Raw genomic sequence first — 15,709 nt, forward strand, 5'->3', positions numbered from 1 at the left:
GCTTGAGCATAGATCAAATGCTCGTGCACATGTAGATGAGAAGGTGAAAGTGATAATGGATAGGTTACCCATTATCCTAGGATGGTCGACTAGTGGAAAAAGATTACAAGCTTCTCGGAAAGTCGTGATGGAGCGATGGCACGTAGATATGGCTGATACGATATGCCTTGCCATATATATCCAGAGTGAGGAGCGATAAAGTGATAACAACTTATTACGTCCAGTCGTTTGATGATTGCTTCCTTTCCTTTTTCTGTTTATAATATTCTGGCGTTATTTTTATAAAAGAAATTGCAGTTTGATAATTTTCAGAGATTAAGGACAATCTTGCCGTGATCGAACGATCGGCCTCTTCGTTGTTGAAATAGATATCTTGTGTCTTAACTCGTCTTTTCTAAATATCACGGCAAGATTGTCCTTAATCCCTGAGAATTATCAAACATAAAAGACTTAGTAACTTCTCGAACTGACTACCAAAGTCGCATGTTAGTAGTTATTCACACTTAATTCTGTGCAACTGTGAGAGCTTTGAAATTTACCTCTGCTGTTATAATTTATGAAACTCAGCACCGTAGTATAGTTGAAGTAAAAGCTATCAAAACAAAAATAGGTACTTACGTAACATAGTGTGTCATGCACTCACAAAACAACATCAACATCAAAAATTGTGTAGATTTTCCAGATGGATCCAATTTAAGTAATTCGAGAAATTCTTTGAGGCCACAATTCGGACCCAACGATGCAATAAGTAACCATAAATCATGTAAGACCGAATCATTGTAACATATGCCTGTGAATAACACGAAAATAAATTGTCATTGATATATTTTTAAAACGCAAGTAGAAGCCTACACGCACCTGACAAAATATCTAGCTTCAACTGTGATAAGGTAGTCACTGCAGCATAATACATTGCACAAACTGTTCCCACCCTCACTACTTCGGGAGAATCCAATCTTCTCCATGGTCTTCCGCTTTTACTTAGATTCCCTTTGGTTGAACTTCGTTCCAATGCCCGTCGCAAAATATTTGTTGAAGAATTTTGTGTAGGACTTTGGAATTCCACTTTATCATAGTTTGCGCTCATTTCTTTCAGGGTGTCACCTAAAAGAACACGAATGCAACGTCGCCCCCATAACATGTGGAACTGTCGCTTGATTAGCGGAACATTTTGGTTGTTAGCGTTATCCGACCCTGGTATATACCATCCAAGGAGATCGTGCCACTGAGTAAATGGACCTGATTTGATTCCAACCGCTTCCGGGATCTTTTCCAGTAGAATGGAAATTGAGGTCTATAAGGAGATTAAATTGAATAGTTTTGTTGTATAGTGAATAGATCGGAATGTTTAATTCCTTAAGTTTGCGGGTTATGAACTTGTAAAATCGACAAACAAAATCAACAAAAGATTCACTACACTCACCGTTATTTGTTGATACAAATCAACATCAGTATCTTCTCTGTCGCGTTCCTCAATATTGAAGATATGAATAAAATTACCTAAAAATGCGACAGTTTTTGTGCCCTGTAAGTAGATGAAACCAAATCAATGCAGTTTTCCGGCTACCACTACTTCCACGGTTGACTTACCGCTGCACTGGTTGAAAAGTCCTTAAACCAGTCAAAATCGGGCCATAAATTCAAACTACGTTCCAAAATCTTCTGCGACTGTAGCATTGCCATACATTCAGGTGCATTGTTCTCCAAATGCCATATTAATGCAGGAACAGAAAAAATTTCCGAAAGAAATTGTGCCATCAGATTCTTACTGAATTCGCCATCGATTAGGGGTCGAGTGGCCAAGGTCATTAGAGCCTTTAGGGAGACTGGTTTCAATGCGAGTTCTTCACGAGTTGATCCTTTAAGTAATGTGCCCTGAAATCAATTGAAAATTATGTTCACATCCTTTTTAAGAATAAGTGCTGGAAGTTCGTACTCGTAGAACTTGGAAAAACCCTTTTTGAACGAGATCTCCTTGAATATTGTGACAAATTTTCTGCGAAGCTGGTTGCATGTTTGTCATATTCTTGCTTCGTAAAATGCCCCATGTTTTTGTTGATGTGAATACAATTAGAGTGTGAAGGTACAGTGCAAGAGATATGCTGTGGGAGTGATGCTCTGAAATGAGAAATGCGTGTACCGAGTTGGACGAAAATAAATTACTCTGAAATCTCCTTCAGAACATATCGGAAAAATTAATTTCTAATAGAAATTTGTTAACTGCAGTTGCATTTACAGCTTTTCAAGATAGATCAGGTAACAATATATCCAATTTCATTCATTCAGCAGCTTTCATACTACAATTTAAGACACACCAAGCCACTCAGTGTTCATATTCCTTCTACTACTAAACGTCTCTTACCTGGCTTCAATGTTTCGATTATCTGACAACATATCCACAGCATCTGTTTTATATGTTTGATCCATTGTAAGCTGTAATTACATCGTCCATGTTACCACTCACTTGAACATAAAACAACTTTCATGTGACAATTACCCGTAGCTTTTGTTCAGAGCTAAGCTGATATAACTGACTTTCGGCGTCTCTGCTTCTATGCAGGCATTAAGATATCGGCATAGCTTCTCGAAACGTTCGAGATGGTCACTATCGTTTATACGAAACTGAGATAAAAAGCGGCAAGCAACGTGATAGACATCGGAGGCTGCAGCAAATTCCACATTTTCTTGATCGGATTTCACATCGGGAATGATGGCGTCGAACTCAGTTCTGAAAATGAAGTGATAATACATTCATAGGATTTCATCTGTGTCATCAAAATCTGTATTTGAACAGCAATTCGATTTCATCAAGGCCCATAGGCGAAAACAGAAAAAAATGTATAATTGTTCCCAGAAACTAATCTTGTATTCAACTGAAGAGGAAGGGAGAGTCACAACATTCGGAATACCAACGGAACATTTAGGCGTAGATTAGTTTTCTGAAGGTACGGCGGGAGGGTTCTCACTCTTATTATATGGCCTATGGGGAGAGTGAATGGAAACTACCCAAGGGACAAGGAATGTTGGGATATTCATCAGAATATAAGGAACATGATAAGAGGCATCAGGCCTAGAATGAAAGAGGAATGAAGGCTGATAACCGTTTCTTCTGACTGATTATCAGGACCACCAGGGTCAGGGCCATAGCCCCGAAGATGAGAGCCATGTGGTGATGTACTCGGTTGTACTGCTCGGTGGAAATCGTATCTGTAGCCAGTTCGACAGGTTTGTTGAAAACTTGATGACCAATTTGGCCAGGAATGGTTCTGCTGAGTGAAATTTCCTTAGTTAGAATCCCCGTAACCTTCCTTGTTTCAGCCAGAGTTGACCGGAGCAGCATGTCATTTGCGTGGATTAGACAAGCCATCACGTGTGTGTAATATGCCAACTCCTTTCAAGAATACTTCATCTCTTTGTCCGTTGCAAATTATCGATGCTGTAGTTGCTTACGTATAACCAACTATTCGGCGCCATTAGTTCCTTCCACGATGTTTGCTCATTGGTGATGTTGTCCATCGGGCAAGTCGGTTTATTCGGCCTTTCGTAGATCGTGTCGACCATACAGTTTGGAATTAAATTCATATCTTTTGTATACTTCGGTGAACAGAGGAAATTATTCTCCCGCAGATGGCAAGCAGCAAGCTCCTTTGCATCAAGATCGAAATAATTTTCTTGATTGGACCTCTACCCCTGGGATCAAGTAGTATCCATCGTCTATCGCCTGAGGTGTCGCCGTTACATGGAGCATGTCGTATTGGTGCTTACCGATGATATAAAAGTATCCTAAAACCATGATTTGCTCATGATCCTTCTGTATGGACATACGCTCCTCTGGAATTCGTGGTATCTCGTAGAAATGGCCAATCCTACCACTACCTCGATTCTGTTGGTCAGATCATCGGCATTCAGGAGTCCCAGTATATCTCCTCGACCGTATAAAGCAGCCCCCATTCTGGTCTACTTCGTCGTAGTAGTCGATGACTGTCAGATATGTGGATACGATTTGTACATTCAGGCTTCCGACATCCACTTTGGCGAGCATTAAGTAGGAGGTTTGGTTGAGTCATTGTCTGCAGAGTAGTAAGCTTATCGTGTTTTAGAGCGTCGATGCCCTCGTAGACCTCATTATTGACTCCAAAAACTGCCGCTAACATCTTCCCGAATAGTCCTCTTTTGATTCTCTTCCTTGGCGGAACGCCGAGGACTTCGTCAATTTTCCGAATAATGTCCCTACACTTGAATAGGAGGTGCCTCAACAGTGTATTGTAATGCGTCGTTGGTGCCAATTTTCCTGCATGCTCACATATTATCGAACTTTCGCATTATAATACGGATTATCATTGGGTCCCAATGAGCGGTCGTGTACCCCAAGATATTCAATCCAGCCAAGCATTTCCGTATCGTGTTATATATTGCTATTACGTCGTCAGTAAAGAGAGAGACCTTCCTCATGTCGAGGATTGCGTCCATGTAGCCTCCATCTCCTCCTGCACGCCAAAATACGGGTTGTCTGGCTTGAGGAGACCGAGCAGCTTCCGAAGATTCGCCCTGAACATCGTCATTAGGGCTTAAAGTTTCTCGCGTTTTTTTTTAAAAAATAGATAGAAAAAGATAAAGAAAAGATAGATGGGAAGTTGATACAATCGAAGTTATTATCATTCCCAAACGAGGTGAAGGGGATATTCTGAGGAGAGTGACAGCAGACCCAGTACACCAATTTGGGAGATAATGGGGGGAGATAGCCGCATTAAACAATCCCAGAAAGGAAACTTTATATTAGAGCTGAAGAAATCCAATGATATAACGGCGGACAAAATTCTTGAGCCAAATGAAAAATCCTTAGGCCGAAATAAGACAGAAATAATATTATGCAAGGACATAACATAGATAAGATTACCACAACAAGGAGAAGATTCGAGGGGCTTTGGAAAAAGAGTCCGACCCCTAACGTAGGACACAAATTGCCCTTATCAGCCTACCATTGAAGGCAGCATTCATACTATTGTCAGCGAGGAGATTAAGAATAGACTGGGCTATGTGTCGTCTTAGAGAGCAAATGACACTTAAACAGTGCTTTAGATGCGTGGATCACATCGCGAAGGCATGCACCAGTGCGGATGACAGGTCGAAGCAATGCAGAAGATGCAGAGCAGAGGGCCACCTCAGCAAGGACTGTGAAGCGCATCCAAATTGCCCATTGTACAAAGAGAAGGAGGATGTAGACCATCAGCACATTGCAGGCAGCAGCAGGTGCCCAGAATGTAGGGCAGCTCTAAACGCGATTCACAGATGAGGTTGATACAAATCATCATCACCGGAGCGAAGGCGAAAGAAATTCGCATATAAAGCTGCCACGCTCCACCAAGTGCTACACTTGACCAGTATGAGCAAATATTGAGCGCTCTGGTTTGTGGTGAATACTAGAGGGCGTTGACCTGCCGAGTTGGGTCAAGGGGTTGCAAAGCAACTCATTATCAACTCGGTACATATGTATCGCATTGATCCGAAACTGAGGCTGCTAATACCTCAGAGCCCATCCGTATGCGGAGGGACATCTTCCAGGGGGATTCGTTGGGATTCATGACTACTGAATGATGCTAGAGGGCATGGTTTTGTAATAAAGTATCGCTTACGTGCTAAGTGCGAACTGAGACACTTGATGTACTTAGATGATTAGATTGGTTGACGTGGCGGCACAACATCATCGCCAAGCCGACTCGCTGCGCGCTTATTTTTACAGCAAAGATCGGGCGGATCCTTTGCATGCGGCTGTCTGTAAGGCAAAGTGTGTACTGACTCCACTTAACTTGAAGGATTGATCTTTCAATCCTCTGAGTGGGGTGAAGCCAATCACAGTAAACACGTCAACTGTCTTTGGCAACCATCTGTCGAACAGATGGCTGTGTGCTGGGGAGCTCTTTGCTGAGACGGAGGGATTCATGTGTGCCATTCAGGACGGCGAGGTCGCTTTTAAAAGACTCATCATAAAAAAACGAGTGGAGACCGACCATTGCAGAATGTGTGGTTCGGCGTTAGAGACGTTGGACCAACTCATTTCTGGCCGTACTGTTATGGCACCGGTGCAATACATCACCGGGCATAATGCAGTATGTAAGGTTATCCATCAAAACTTTGCATACAAGCATGGACTGATCACGGGAATATGTTTACAGCATGTGGTGAAGCAAAGCGAACTGGGGAAAAAGCGGAAAGAGGACGACGTGCCCGAAGGAGACTTTATCGAAGTAGTTTCCAGAGCTCAAAAAAATAAGGCGAAGAAGGAAAAAAAAAAACAACTGACTCCGCCGCCAGAGACACGTCTGTCCAAAGACAAGGAGGCTGCCAACCAAACCCAAGGGCAGAAAAGACGAGGAAGTGAAGAAGGACTAGACCGTCGGACGGAAGGCAAGACATTTGCGGAAGTCCTTAGTAAAATCCGCTACAGGATGAAACCCGAAGACAACGGAGTAGAGGTATCTTCCATACGGAAAACGAAGAGTGACTAACAAGAGTACATTCTGCGAAGCGGTCAAGGGGCTATTGAGGGGAAGGCTCTTGTTTCTACCCTAGAGCCAATGTGCTCTCTAGAAATCCGGGATCTTGACTGCCTCACAGAAAAGGTCGAAGTAGAGGAGGCGCTAAAGCGTGAATGTCCAGAGGTAACCAATGCCCGGATAGGTATCACCTCTGGAATTCCTGGCCAAAAGCTCGCCGTAGTGGAGGTCTCCGAACAATATGCGAGGAAACTCCTTAGCAGCGGGAGAATCAAAATCGGATAGGTAGTATGCAAGGTGCGAATGCGGACAGTCCCCACCAAATGCTACAGGTGTATGGACTATGGACACACGTCAGCAGCTTGCAAAGGTCCGGACAGGAGGACAGCATGCCGGAGATGCGGCTAAGTGGGTCATCAAGCGAAGACCTGCAATGAAAGCGAGAGTTGCGTTCTCTGCAGGGATCGTGGCGCATTTGGTGAGAGCGTCGCACACACTGCGGGCTCGGGACGGTGTCCAATCTTCGGGGCGAAATTGGAGAGGGCTAGGGTGCGATTAGCATGATCCGCATTTTGCAAATTAACTTGCACCGGAGTGCACCAGCACACTAGCACAGTTCGCTGCGGAAGTAAATGCTGATCTAGTGCTGATTAGCGAGCAATACCGAAACAAGGACCCGTCCTCATGGCATCTCGATTTATCGGGCACCGCTGCCATCTGGGTTCGGGACGATGTTCGACTTCGTGTTCTTGCCGAAGGCCGAGGGAACGGGTTTGCCTGGACCCGATGTTTAGGGTTTAATGTTTTTTAGCGTTTACCTGACGCCGAACGAGACGATGCCGGACTTTCGGCGCCGGCTTGATGCTCTAGAGGACGCCGTTTCGAGCACGGAAGGACGAATCCTGGTAGGCGCTGATTTTTTAATGCCAGAACTCTTGAATGGGGCATGCCTCAGTCAGACTCCAGAGGGAAACGGATTCTGCCAATGGCGGCGAGAACAGGGCTCGTAGTTTTAAACACCGGATCCATGCCAACGTTTCGGCGCCCAGGCTGTGAAGGAAGCATTCCTGGCATCACTTTTGCGTCGGAATCTCTGGCATCATCGGTGGACGGGTGGCGACTCCTAGAAGACTTCTCGGCAAGTGATCACCAGTACATCGCGTTCGAAGTGCTTGACACTACTTGCCGGCGAGCACCAACGCGACGCTCTTCCTGCCTTTTGAATGACGCGAGCGTGAACATCGGGACATTCGTCGAAGCTCTTCGAGCAGGCAGGGCCGCGTTGGAGGGCACTCCGGGGAGTGGTAGTGTCGCAACTAACACCGTCGTAAATTCAGTGATGAACCTGATAACGACGGCGTGTGAGGCTTCCATGCTCCGGAGGGGGCCCCAGGCGCTACAAGCCTTCTATGTATTGGTGGAGAGCTCGAAGAAGCGCAGTGGATGCTGTTATAGAGGTCGTAGATGCAGTTCACCGAGCCGAAGCACACAGTCGCCGATCTTGACGGATAGTGCTCCTCATAACGCTTGATGTCAGAAATGCCTTCAATTCCGTAAGATGGACAGATATGCTAGGCACACTAGAAAACTCATTTCACGTACCAAGCTATCTCTTGCGGACATTGAGGGATTATCTGAAAAACCGCTCCCTGCTCTATGAGACGCTATAGGGCCAAAGGAGAATGGAAATCACGTCGGGAGTGGCACAGGGATCCATCCTAGGGCCGGACCTCTTGAACGCTTCCTACAATAGTATGGGAAGACTCAATATGCCCGAAGAGTCGCGCTTGGTCAGTTATGCAGACGACGTTAGAAACGTTATGCTGTTGAACAGCCGCAAAGCAGACTTGGCACATTGATGCGACGGGTAAGCGGATGGATGACTGCTCACGGTTTCAGCCTTGCGCTGGAAAAAAACCGAAATCTTAAAGAGAAGGAGAATCCCGACCCTGTGTCCCATATCGATTGGCGAGTTGACTATAGAGTTAAAACCAGCGGTTAAATACCTTAGTTTAATACTCGATGCGAAGATGAGCTCCTCCGAGCAAATCAAAGCAGCAGCGGACAGGGCTGCAGCTGGAGTCGCGGGCTTGAGTCGGATAATGGCGGATGTTGGGGGTCCTATATCAACTTGGAGACGTCTTCTTATGGGAGCAACGCAGTCGATTCCGCTCTATTGTGCGGAGGTATGGGCTGATGCCCTTGACAAGGAGGTGCATCGTAAACGCGTTTTTCAAGTGCAGAGGCGGGGAGCTTTGCGAGTGGCGTCTGCTTATTGCACCGTCTCCGAACCGGCTGATCGCGGGAGTGATCTTCCTTGCCAAGGAGCGCAAAGCTAGCTACCGTCATAAGGGCGAAAACTTAAGAGAAATGGTTGACCGTGAAGAACGTCAACGCACCCTTACCGAGTGGCAACTTTTTTGGTAAAATGAGCCAAGGGGCAGATGAATTGCGCGGCTCATCCACAAATTAGACCCGTGGTTGACCAGAACGCACGGTGAGATTGATTACTTTCTTACCCAACTTCTAAGTGCGCATGGAGGTTTTAAGTCTTACCTGCACAAGATCGGAAGGCGCGATCTCCTGATTATGTGTTCTGCAATGGAGTGGCTAGAGGTGGGACGGCTTTCGTCAGCAGCTTCATGCAGACACAGGGGAGCTCTCTCCAGACAACATTGTCAGAGAGATGCAGAAGTCTGGCAGCTGGAATCGTATTCCGCGTTATGTTCGGACTCTTCTTATTGCGATGAAGATTGAACTCGACCGGCGGAGGGATCGGACGGTAAGGGGTCCCTGAACTAACAACAACTCCCTTCCTCTCCTCCCCTCCCCTCCCGTTGGTGAAAGGAATTCCCTGACTTGAAGGCACCCAAAACCGGGAGAGACAAAAAAAAAAACAGTATGTTTTGGGACCGGCAAGTTCTGACTGATCGCCATACTCTACTTAACAAGCTTGACGTATTGTTGGTTGACAAGACGCTCCGCGTATATAATTGTTGTTGCTTGCCCCCATAACAGCAACATCGAACGGAAATACCTGGAGAAGAAGGTGAACTATGAGCCGCTGACTCGGGAAATCAAAGAAATTTGGCGTCTCGAGCGGGTGGTTGTAGTCCCCATAATATTGTCAGCTGCAGATATTGTACCTAAATCCCTCACGGCTTTCCTTGATGTCCTGGACTTTCGCACAGTCTGGTTCAAACCATGCAGAAGTACACTATTCTGCATACGTGCTCGATGTTGCTGGGAATTCAAGACCGATTCTCCCATTGACCTACCATTGGCCACTACCACCAGCGCCCCTTTAGTTTTTAAGTAGGTAGGATCGTCCGAGCCTAAATGCTTTGTACTTAATGCTAGAATTAGGTAGAATCCGGCATCTACCGCTGGAAAATGAGCAGGATAGGTTTTGAAAAAGGAATGTTGAGATTGTTCATGATCGAACAATTGGCGGAGCAATATTTTGTTCGAACTTTTGATGTTCATCCGTTTCAGAATACATTTATTCGGTTACTACCAAAGTGGAATGCTTTTCTTATCTTTCTTCTTCCGATAATCAATGCACGAACAACTGATTATTGTGCTGTAAAATGTCGTGATTGCACATAACATATCGCTTGACGATAACAGCTAAACTTCCTGGCCAAATTATCTACCAGCAAAGGATGCTCCTAACTAACTTTCGCGCAAAAAATTTGAAGACACCGAATACCAACCAAAATCAAAATAAAGAATGAAAACGAATTTCTGTTCAAAATAATGTGATAGCTCTCGGGTTCTTGCTTTTATCAGTAGAAAACGATTCCAAATGTCCCGACTTTAAACGATAACATCTTCAAGATATGCTTTCATGTTTGGGGATTCGTTTGGAAGCGAAGAACATTCAATAAAACGATAGCCATTCTGTGAAAATCCAACTACATCTTCCCTCTTGCCAGAATGCTTCATATTTTTCGTCCAAAGCATTCAACAAGTAAAACGATAACATATGAGGAAATGGGGAAGCAAGTAGGAAAAAACTGGAAATGCAGTAATATAATATCAGACGTAAATGCATTTCTGCGTTCTTTCCTTGCATGTTGAAGTGCTAAACTGAGTTAAGTCGTTTCCGGGAAATTATTCTGCACAATCTGAACCCCCTTCGTAGAGAACTCTCTTCCAGTGAAGCAAACAGGGATGACTGGCGTTTTTGGCTTTCCTCTCTACCCGCATTCCCTCCGTCTGTACATCGTTTCGCAGATATCAGGGCTAGAACTGAATATTGTGGTTAAAATTTCTAAGTAAATTTATGGTTTCCAAAGAATCGTATTTATTGCCGCCCCCGCAAAATCCTCATTCGAGAAGAATTTAATGAGAATATGATGCGCGGAGGTGATCGGGGCAGGCGGTCATGGAAACTTCTACGAATTGTTTTCATTCGGAAAGTGTCTATCAATCTGACCCGAGGCTTTAATTTCCTCCCAAATTGATTGTTATGCGTCTTTAAAGCAACTTACAAAATTTCCCGCTGGTACTTCCTGCGTGCAAGGAAGCCTCGAATCCGTGCCTGGATGCAAACAGCCGCATTTTCACGTCGCTTTTCGGAGGCCCGTTCTTCGCGCGCTGCCTTTGTCTGCTCGAGGAAGCTATCCTTCTGCGATTCGGTTACTCCAAACATGTCGACTGCCTGCAAATGCACTCCCGCTTGCTCCTCAAGGTCTGGCACAGGCACACTCACAACACCCAAGGAAGCATCACCAACTCGACGCGAGTCCACTGCAAAACACAATCATCTGCGGACTCATTAGATTTGCATTTATTACACAATTCCCGAGCGCGATAGTGGCAAGACGAGCAGCAAAAACTGTGCGGAAAGTGAATGCAAACTTGATAGTGAAGTCACCGGGGGGCAACTCCGTCACTCGCGGACTTCAGATCTGGATCACTTCGTGCGGAAAACTGCTCGGAGCTGAACAAAAGAACTCGCCCGCATTCCAATTGGCGGCGGAATGGCCGATGCAAACGTAAACGGTTAATGGAAACACAATGCCACCCAGCGAATCGCGGAAATTTAAAGAAAATTGATTTGCCCTTTCGTGAAAAGGCGTAGGAAATTTATGTTTTTATTTCTGCGACTTTTGACACATCCACTCCGATTGGGCTGAGTGACATGTCGTCACGGCCACAGTGAAAATAAACTGACGTTTGTCAAAGTCATATGACAAATGGCGTCAATCGGGTGGAGGTACAATGCGACGTCGAGCATATTTCGGTGAGCATACTATAGACCGGGAGATGGCACGGAGACCACTAAGCAGAGAAGTAATCAATTCATGGCGTCAGCTTTGTATCGTTATAAAGTGTTGAAAAATGTTTGATCATTTTTCTGAAAACTTATAACAAGGGTCTCGGGAGCAAATTAAGAAAGAAAGAAATCTGCATTTGTTCTGTGGTGTGTTGACTTCGAAAGACCTCTTGGCTGCTCCTTTTATTAACGTCTGTATTAACGTCTGACTGGACGGATTACACAATGGCGAACCCGACAACGACAACGGAATAACGATTTGCGCATTTTCTCATGGAATGTGCGCTCCCTGTACAGAGATGAGCTGATAAGTAGCTAGCCGATACCCTGTCCCAATATAGGTCTGATGTAACAGCGTTACATGAGATGCATTAGACTGGAGAAGAGCCGCTACACCATATATTATAATGGCCAGCCATGTGCTCGGAGTAGGTTTCTTAGTCAGCCAAAAAATGAAAAAGCAGGTTTCATTCACTCTTACAACCATATGAGAGTGAATACTGAAGCCACCCATACATCCGCAACACATATAAGGTGGAAATTGATGCCGCAATAACCGCAGCTAACAGATGTCCTGGAGATGAAGCATCAACAAATGATCTTCACAACCAACTGAAGGATATTATCACAAATACAGTTGGCTCCAGCCGCAAGAAAAGTCGGAACGGCTGGTTCGATGATGAATGTAAGCTAGCAACGGAACGGAAGAATGCTTCGTACCGAGTAATGTTGCATTCTCAAAGAATGTGGGCACGCGAAGAAACTTATCAGGAACTCCGTCGAGCGGAAAAGTGTCTTTACAGACGGAAAAAAGAAGTCTAGGAGAACCAAACAGGTCGAAAAGTATAGCGGGCAACCGTACAAGGCCTTATACACCTCGATGCTCATCCTGTCGGTATCACGTTGCTGAGTACTATCTACAAGATATTCTCCGCTATCTTGGTAGGCCAGCTAACCCCATGTGTGTGTGTGTGTGGTAGGGTAGAAGCTACAGCTTCTGAGCACTGAGGCCGTGTTGGCGGGGCATTCACATAGGAAATGCTCCGTGGATTCCGCTTCCTCATTACAAGAGGGACACGTATCATCTTGAATAATTCCTATTCTGAACATATGCCCAGCTAGTGAATTATGGTCTGTCAGAATGCCCACAATACTCCTGCAAGTCCTCCTGCTTTTCGGCAGGATAAACTATGCGGTGGGCATGTTCCGTTCTGGTAAGAAAAGTTTGTTGTGTCGAGCAGCATTTTTAGCATTGCCACCTGTCAGTGTGGGAAGCTTGTTCCCTGTTTTTGAAGTCATACTTAGTCAATGCTACTGATACTCAAATTTCTGGCTCCGTTTCCGGCATAGGGAAGATTTATCCCTCTTTCGCTAAAGCATTCGAAATTTCATTTCCCTCTACGCTACAGTAACCAGGTACCCCGAGTAGTTCCATTGCAGTGAATCTAGAGTTCAAACAGTTTCTACATTCCTGAACGAGATGATCAAAGGACTACTCAACGCCCTCAATGTAGCTTGGCTACCACTGCAGATTGCGATGCGCCTGCCCTTCAATCGATCGTCAATCACCCAGCTTACCGCCCTTAGGTTCGCATAAACTTCAGCTTGAAAAACCGTTGCATATTTTCCCAAAGGAAAAGCCCACTTCTGGTTTTTATTCGAGAGGTAGACTCCGACTCCCGAACCCTGTTCTGTTTTTGAGTCATGCGTGTAGAAGCCTTCCGTATATCCCACCTCCCATTCCTCTGGGACTTCCCAGTTCTCTCTACGCTTTAGGGTAACTTCATATCTTCTACCAAACAGATATATGGGGACACGAGAATCGGAAGGCATTGTAAGAACTGGATTCAGTACTCCCAGTAATTCTTCCAGTGCTCTGCCCCTTCATAGTACTCTAAAAGTGTGCAATTCAGAGTTTTCAATTAATCTTCCAGCGCCAAAGGAGTCCTTAGTGGCCTAGGGAACTGTACTTTATTGCCAAGAAGTTCATTGAACTTTGTCCAATTCGTTTACCTGGGGTTCCGTCTTTGTACTGCAGACTGCTCACCCACAATAGTCAAATTGAATTCTAGGTATCGGTGATCTGACAGTGAGACTCGTCTAGCACTGTATAATCAACTCTAACCCTTTTGAGGTACAGGTTGTTAGGTCAATTACTCCGCTTCTTCTCGGTTGCTCGAACGTACGGGCGCACCCTACGTTTGCAGTCATAAGATCAGCTGAAGTGATGAAACCAGATCCCTAAGCTATTGCGTCGGCGGAGGATACAAAGAATTATAGGGTAAATAAGCGGAGGCAGCCCCTCCCCCGCCCCCTTTACTGATCCAATGCCACAGATTCTGTTAAATCGAACCCATAGAAAAATGTAGGGGAAGTTCTGCAGCTTTGTTAGCTTCGCTGCCAACAGATAGGAGGAGGCTTTGGCATGCTGCAGGTTGATTCGATCGATCTTTATGTTTTTCAGCATAAACTTAGTCTAATGTGTTATGGAAAACAGTTAGAAGCGTATGGCGCAATCCGCGTGTGACGGGGTTTCCCCCACACCGTACCACCAGAGTCTCGATCCCCTCGTGTTTGATTTCTCTGACAAAAGTCGCACTTGGAGGTACCGCAGTTCCCATGTCCACATCCATGAAAAATCTCCTCTCATCCCGCAGAGTATTCGTCTGTTTTCCACTTAGCCCCTTGACTGGTTTGCGGTGTCTGGTTTGCATAGATTCGATCACTCGAACTGACATCAAGTCAGTTCCGTTCACGTCTCCGGCTTCCATTTCTTCTGCATGTTCCTTGGAAAGTGTAGGAGAAGTTACTAGCAGATAGGATTCACTCTATAGTCCCTTCACCAGTGCGAACCCCCCAAAACGGGGTTCCGCCCCTGTATGCACAATCCTCCGCGCGCATCACCATTGTTGGAGAGCGCACGATGCTGCAATTTGCTCTATATTGTGTGAGTCGAAGATCATCATTGTTCTTCGCTCTCAAAATGGAGATAATGCTCCCTCTAGGAAAAAGTGGAGTACCATATGGTGACTTCCCTTGAGCACATTGAGACTCTTCTGGTCCAGTTCGAATGCCAAGTTGAAACCCTCCTCGTTTGTAGATTTGTCTTTCCTGGTATTGGGAACTTTACCCTCCAGTGTCCAAAGCCCATGCCCGGTTTCTGTTCACCCAGTATGCGAATGATATCGTCTGCCTTCCTTCGAGGACCCGGTAACCAACATCAGACATGTTCTGTCCTTCGTAGCTCAGTGTTCACGACAATGAACTTGGGCCGACCGCCAGAACTGAAAGCCGGGATTGCCTGCTGGAGCCACTTTAAGGCAGCCTCGTCAGTGCACTCCAAATGGAGAACCTCATCGAGAAAACCTTGATTGTTAAATTGTGGCTTCGTTCCAGGCTCCAGAATTTTTTTCCACAGGCATTCCCGAAGGATGGTAAATTGTTCCGCTGACATTAACTAATACACGCTATCCCACCATGACAAGCTGGTGTCCGAAGGGGAGGGCTAACCCCATACGCCCAGAACATCATTGGCCCGTACCAAAGAGGCTTCAATCCAGGCAAATTAGCAACAGATCAGATTTTCTCTGTGCGGCACGTGATGGCGAAATTGCTGGAATATGGCCATGAGTTTCACCATTTTTTCATCGACTTCAAGGGCGCCTAAAAGAGCAAAGCCAGGGTAAATGGCCATGACAGTCGGTATCCCGACGAAGCTGATAAGACTGACTAGGCAAAAAGCAGCAGGAGCACTCTCAATACCATTCAACATCAACAACGGTCTAAGACAAGAGGATCCTTGTTATGCATCGTCTTTAACCTGGTCCTGGAGAAAGTGATTTGCAATGCAAATTTCAATGCCTAAGGCACCATCCTCTTCAAGTCCACCCAATTACTGGCCTACATTGGCGATATTGACATTATGGGAAGA

The 15,709-nt window shown here is 45.4% G+C and overlaps 1 protein-coding gene across 1 annotated transcript in view; it reads right to left on the reverse strand.

Annotated features, from left to right (window-relative positions):
* LOC119647797 (ubiquitin-protein ligase E3B) overlaps positions 1-11,648 on the reverse strand; it is a 32,210-nt gene extending 20,562 nt beyond the window's left edge. The window contains exons 1-8 of the mRNA XM_038049005.1: positions 10,991-11,648; positions 2,498-2,728; positions 2,363-2,433; positions 1,937-2,118; positions 1,591-1,875; positions 1,424-1,525; positions 859-1,294; positions 619-790 (exon numbers count right to left, since the gene is read on the reverse strand). Of these exons, the coding sequence (XP_037904933.1) occupies positions 619-790; positions 859-1,294; positions 1,424-1,525; positions 1,591-1,875; positions 1,937-2,118; positions 2,363-2,433; positions 2,498-2,728; positions 10,991-11,151 (1,640 nt within the window). The 5' untranslated portion in view covers positions 11,152-11,648. The remainder of the gene's footprint in view (positions 1-618; positions 791-858; positions 1,295-1,423; positions 1,526-1,590; positions 1,876-1,936; positions 2,119-2,362; positions 2,434-2,497; positions 2,729-10,990) is intronic.
* Between the last annotated feature and the right edge of the window lie 4,061 nt (positions 11,649-15,709).

Source organism: Hermetia illucens, chromosome 2, assembly GCF_905115235.1.
Source record: "Hermetia illucens chromosome 2, iHerIll2.2.curated.20191125, whole genome shotgun sequence".
NCBI classification, from domain to species: Eukaryota; Metazoa; Arthropoda; class Insecta; order Diptera; family Stratiomyidae; genus Hermetia; species Hermetia illucens.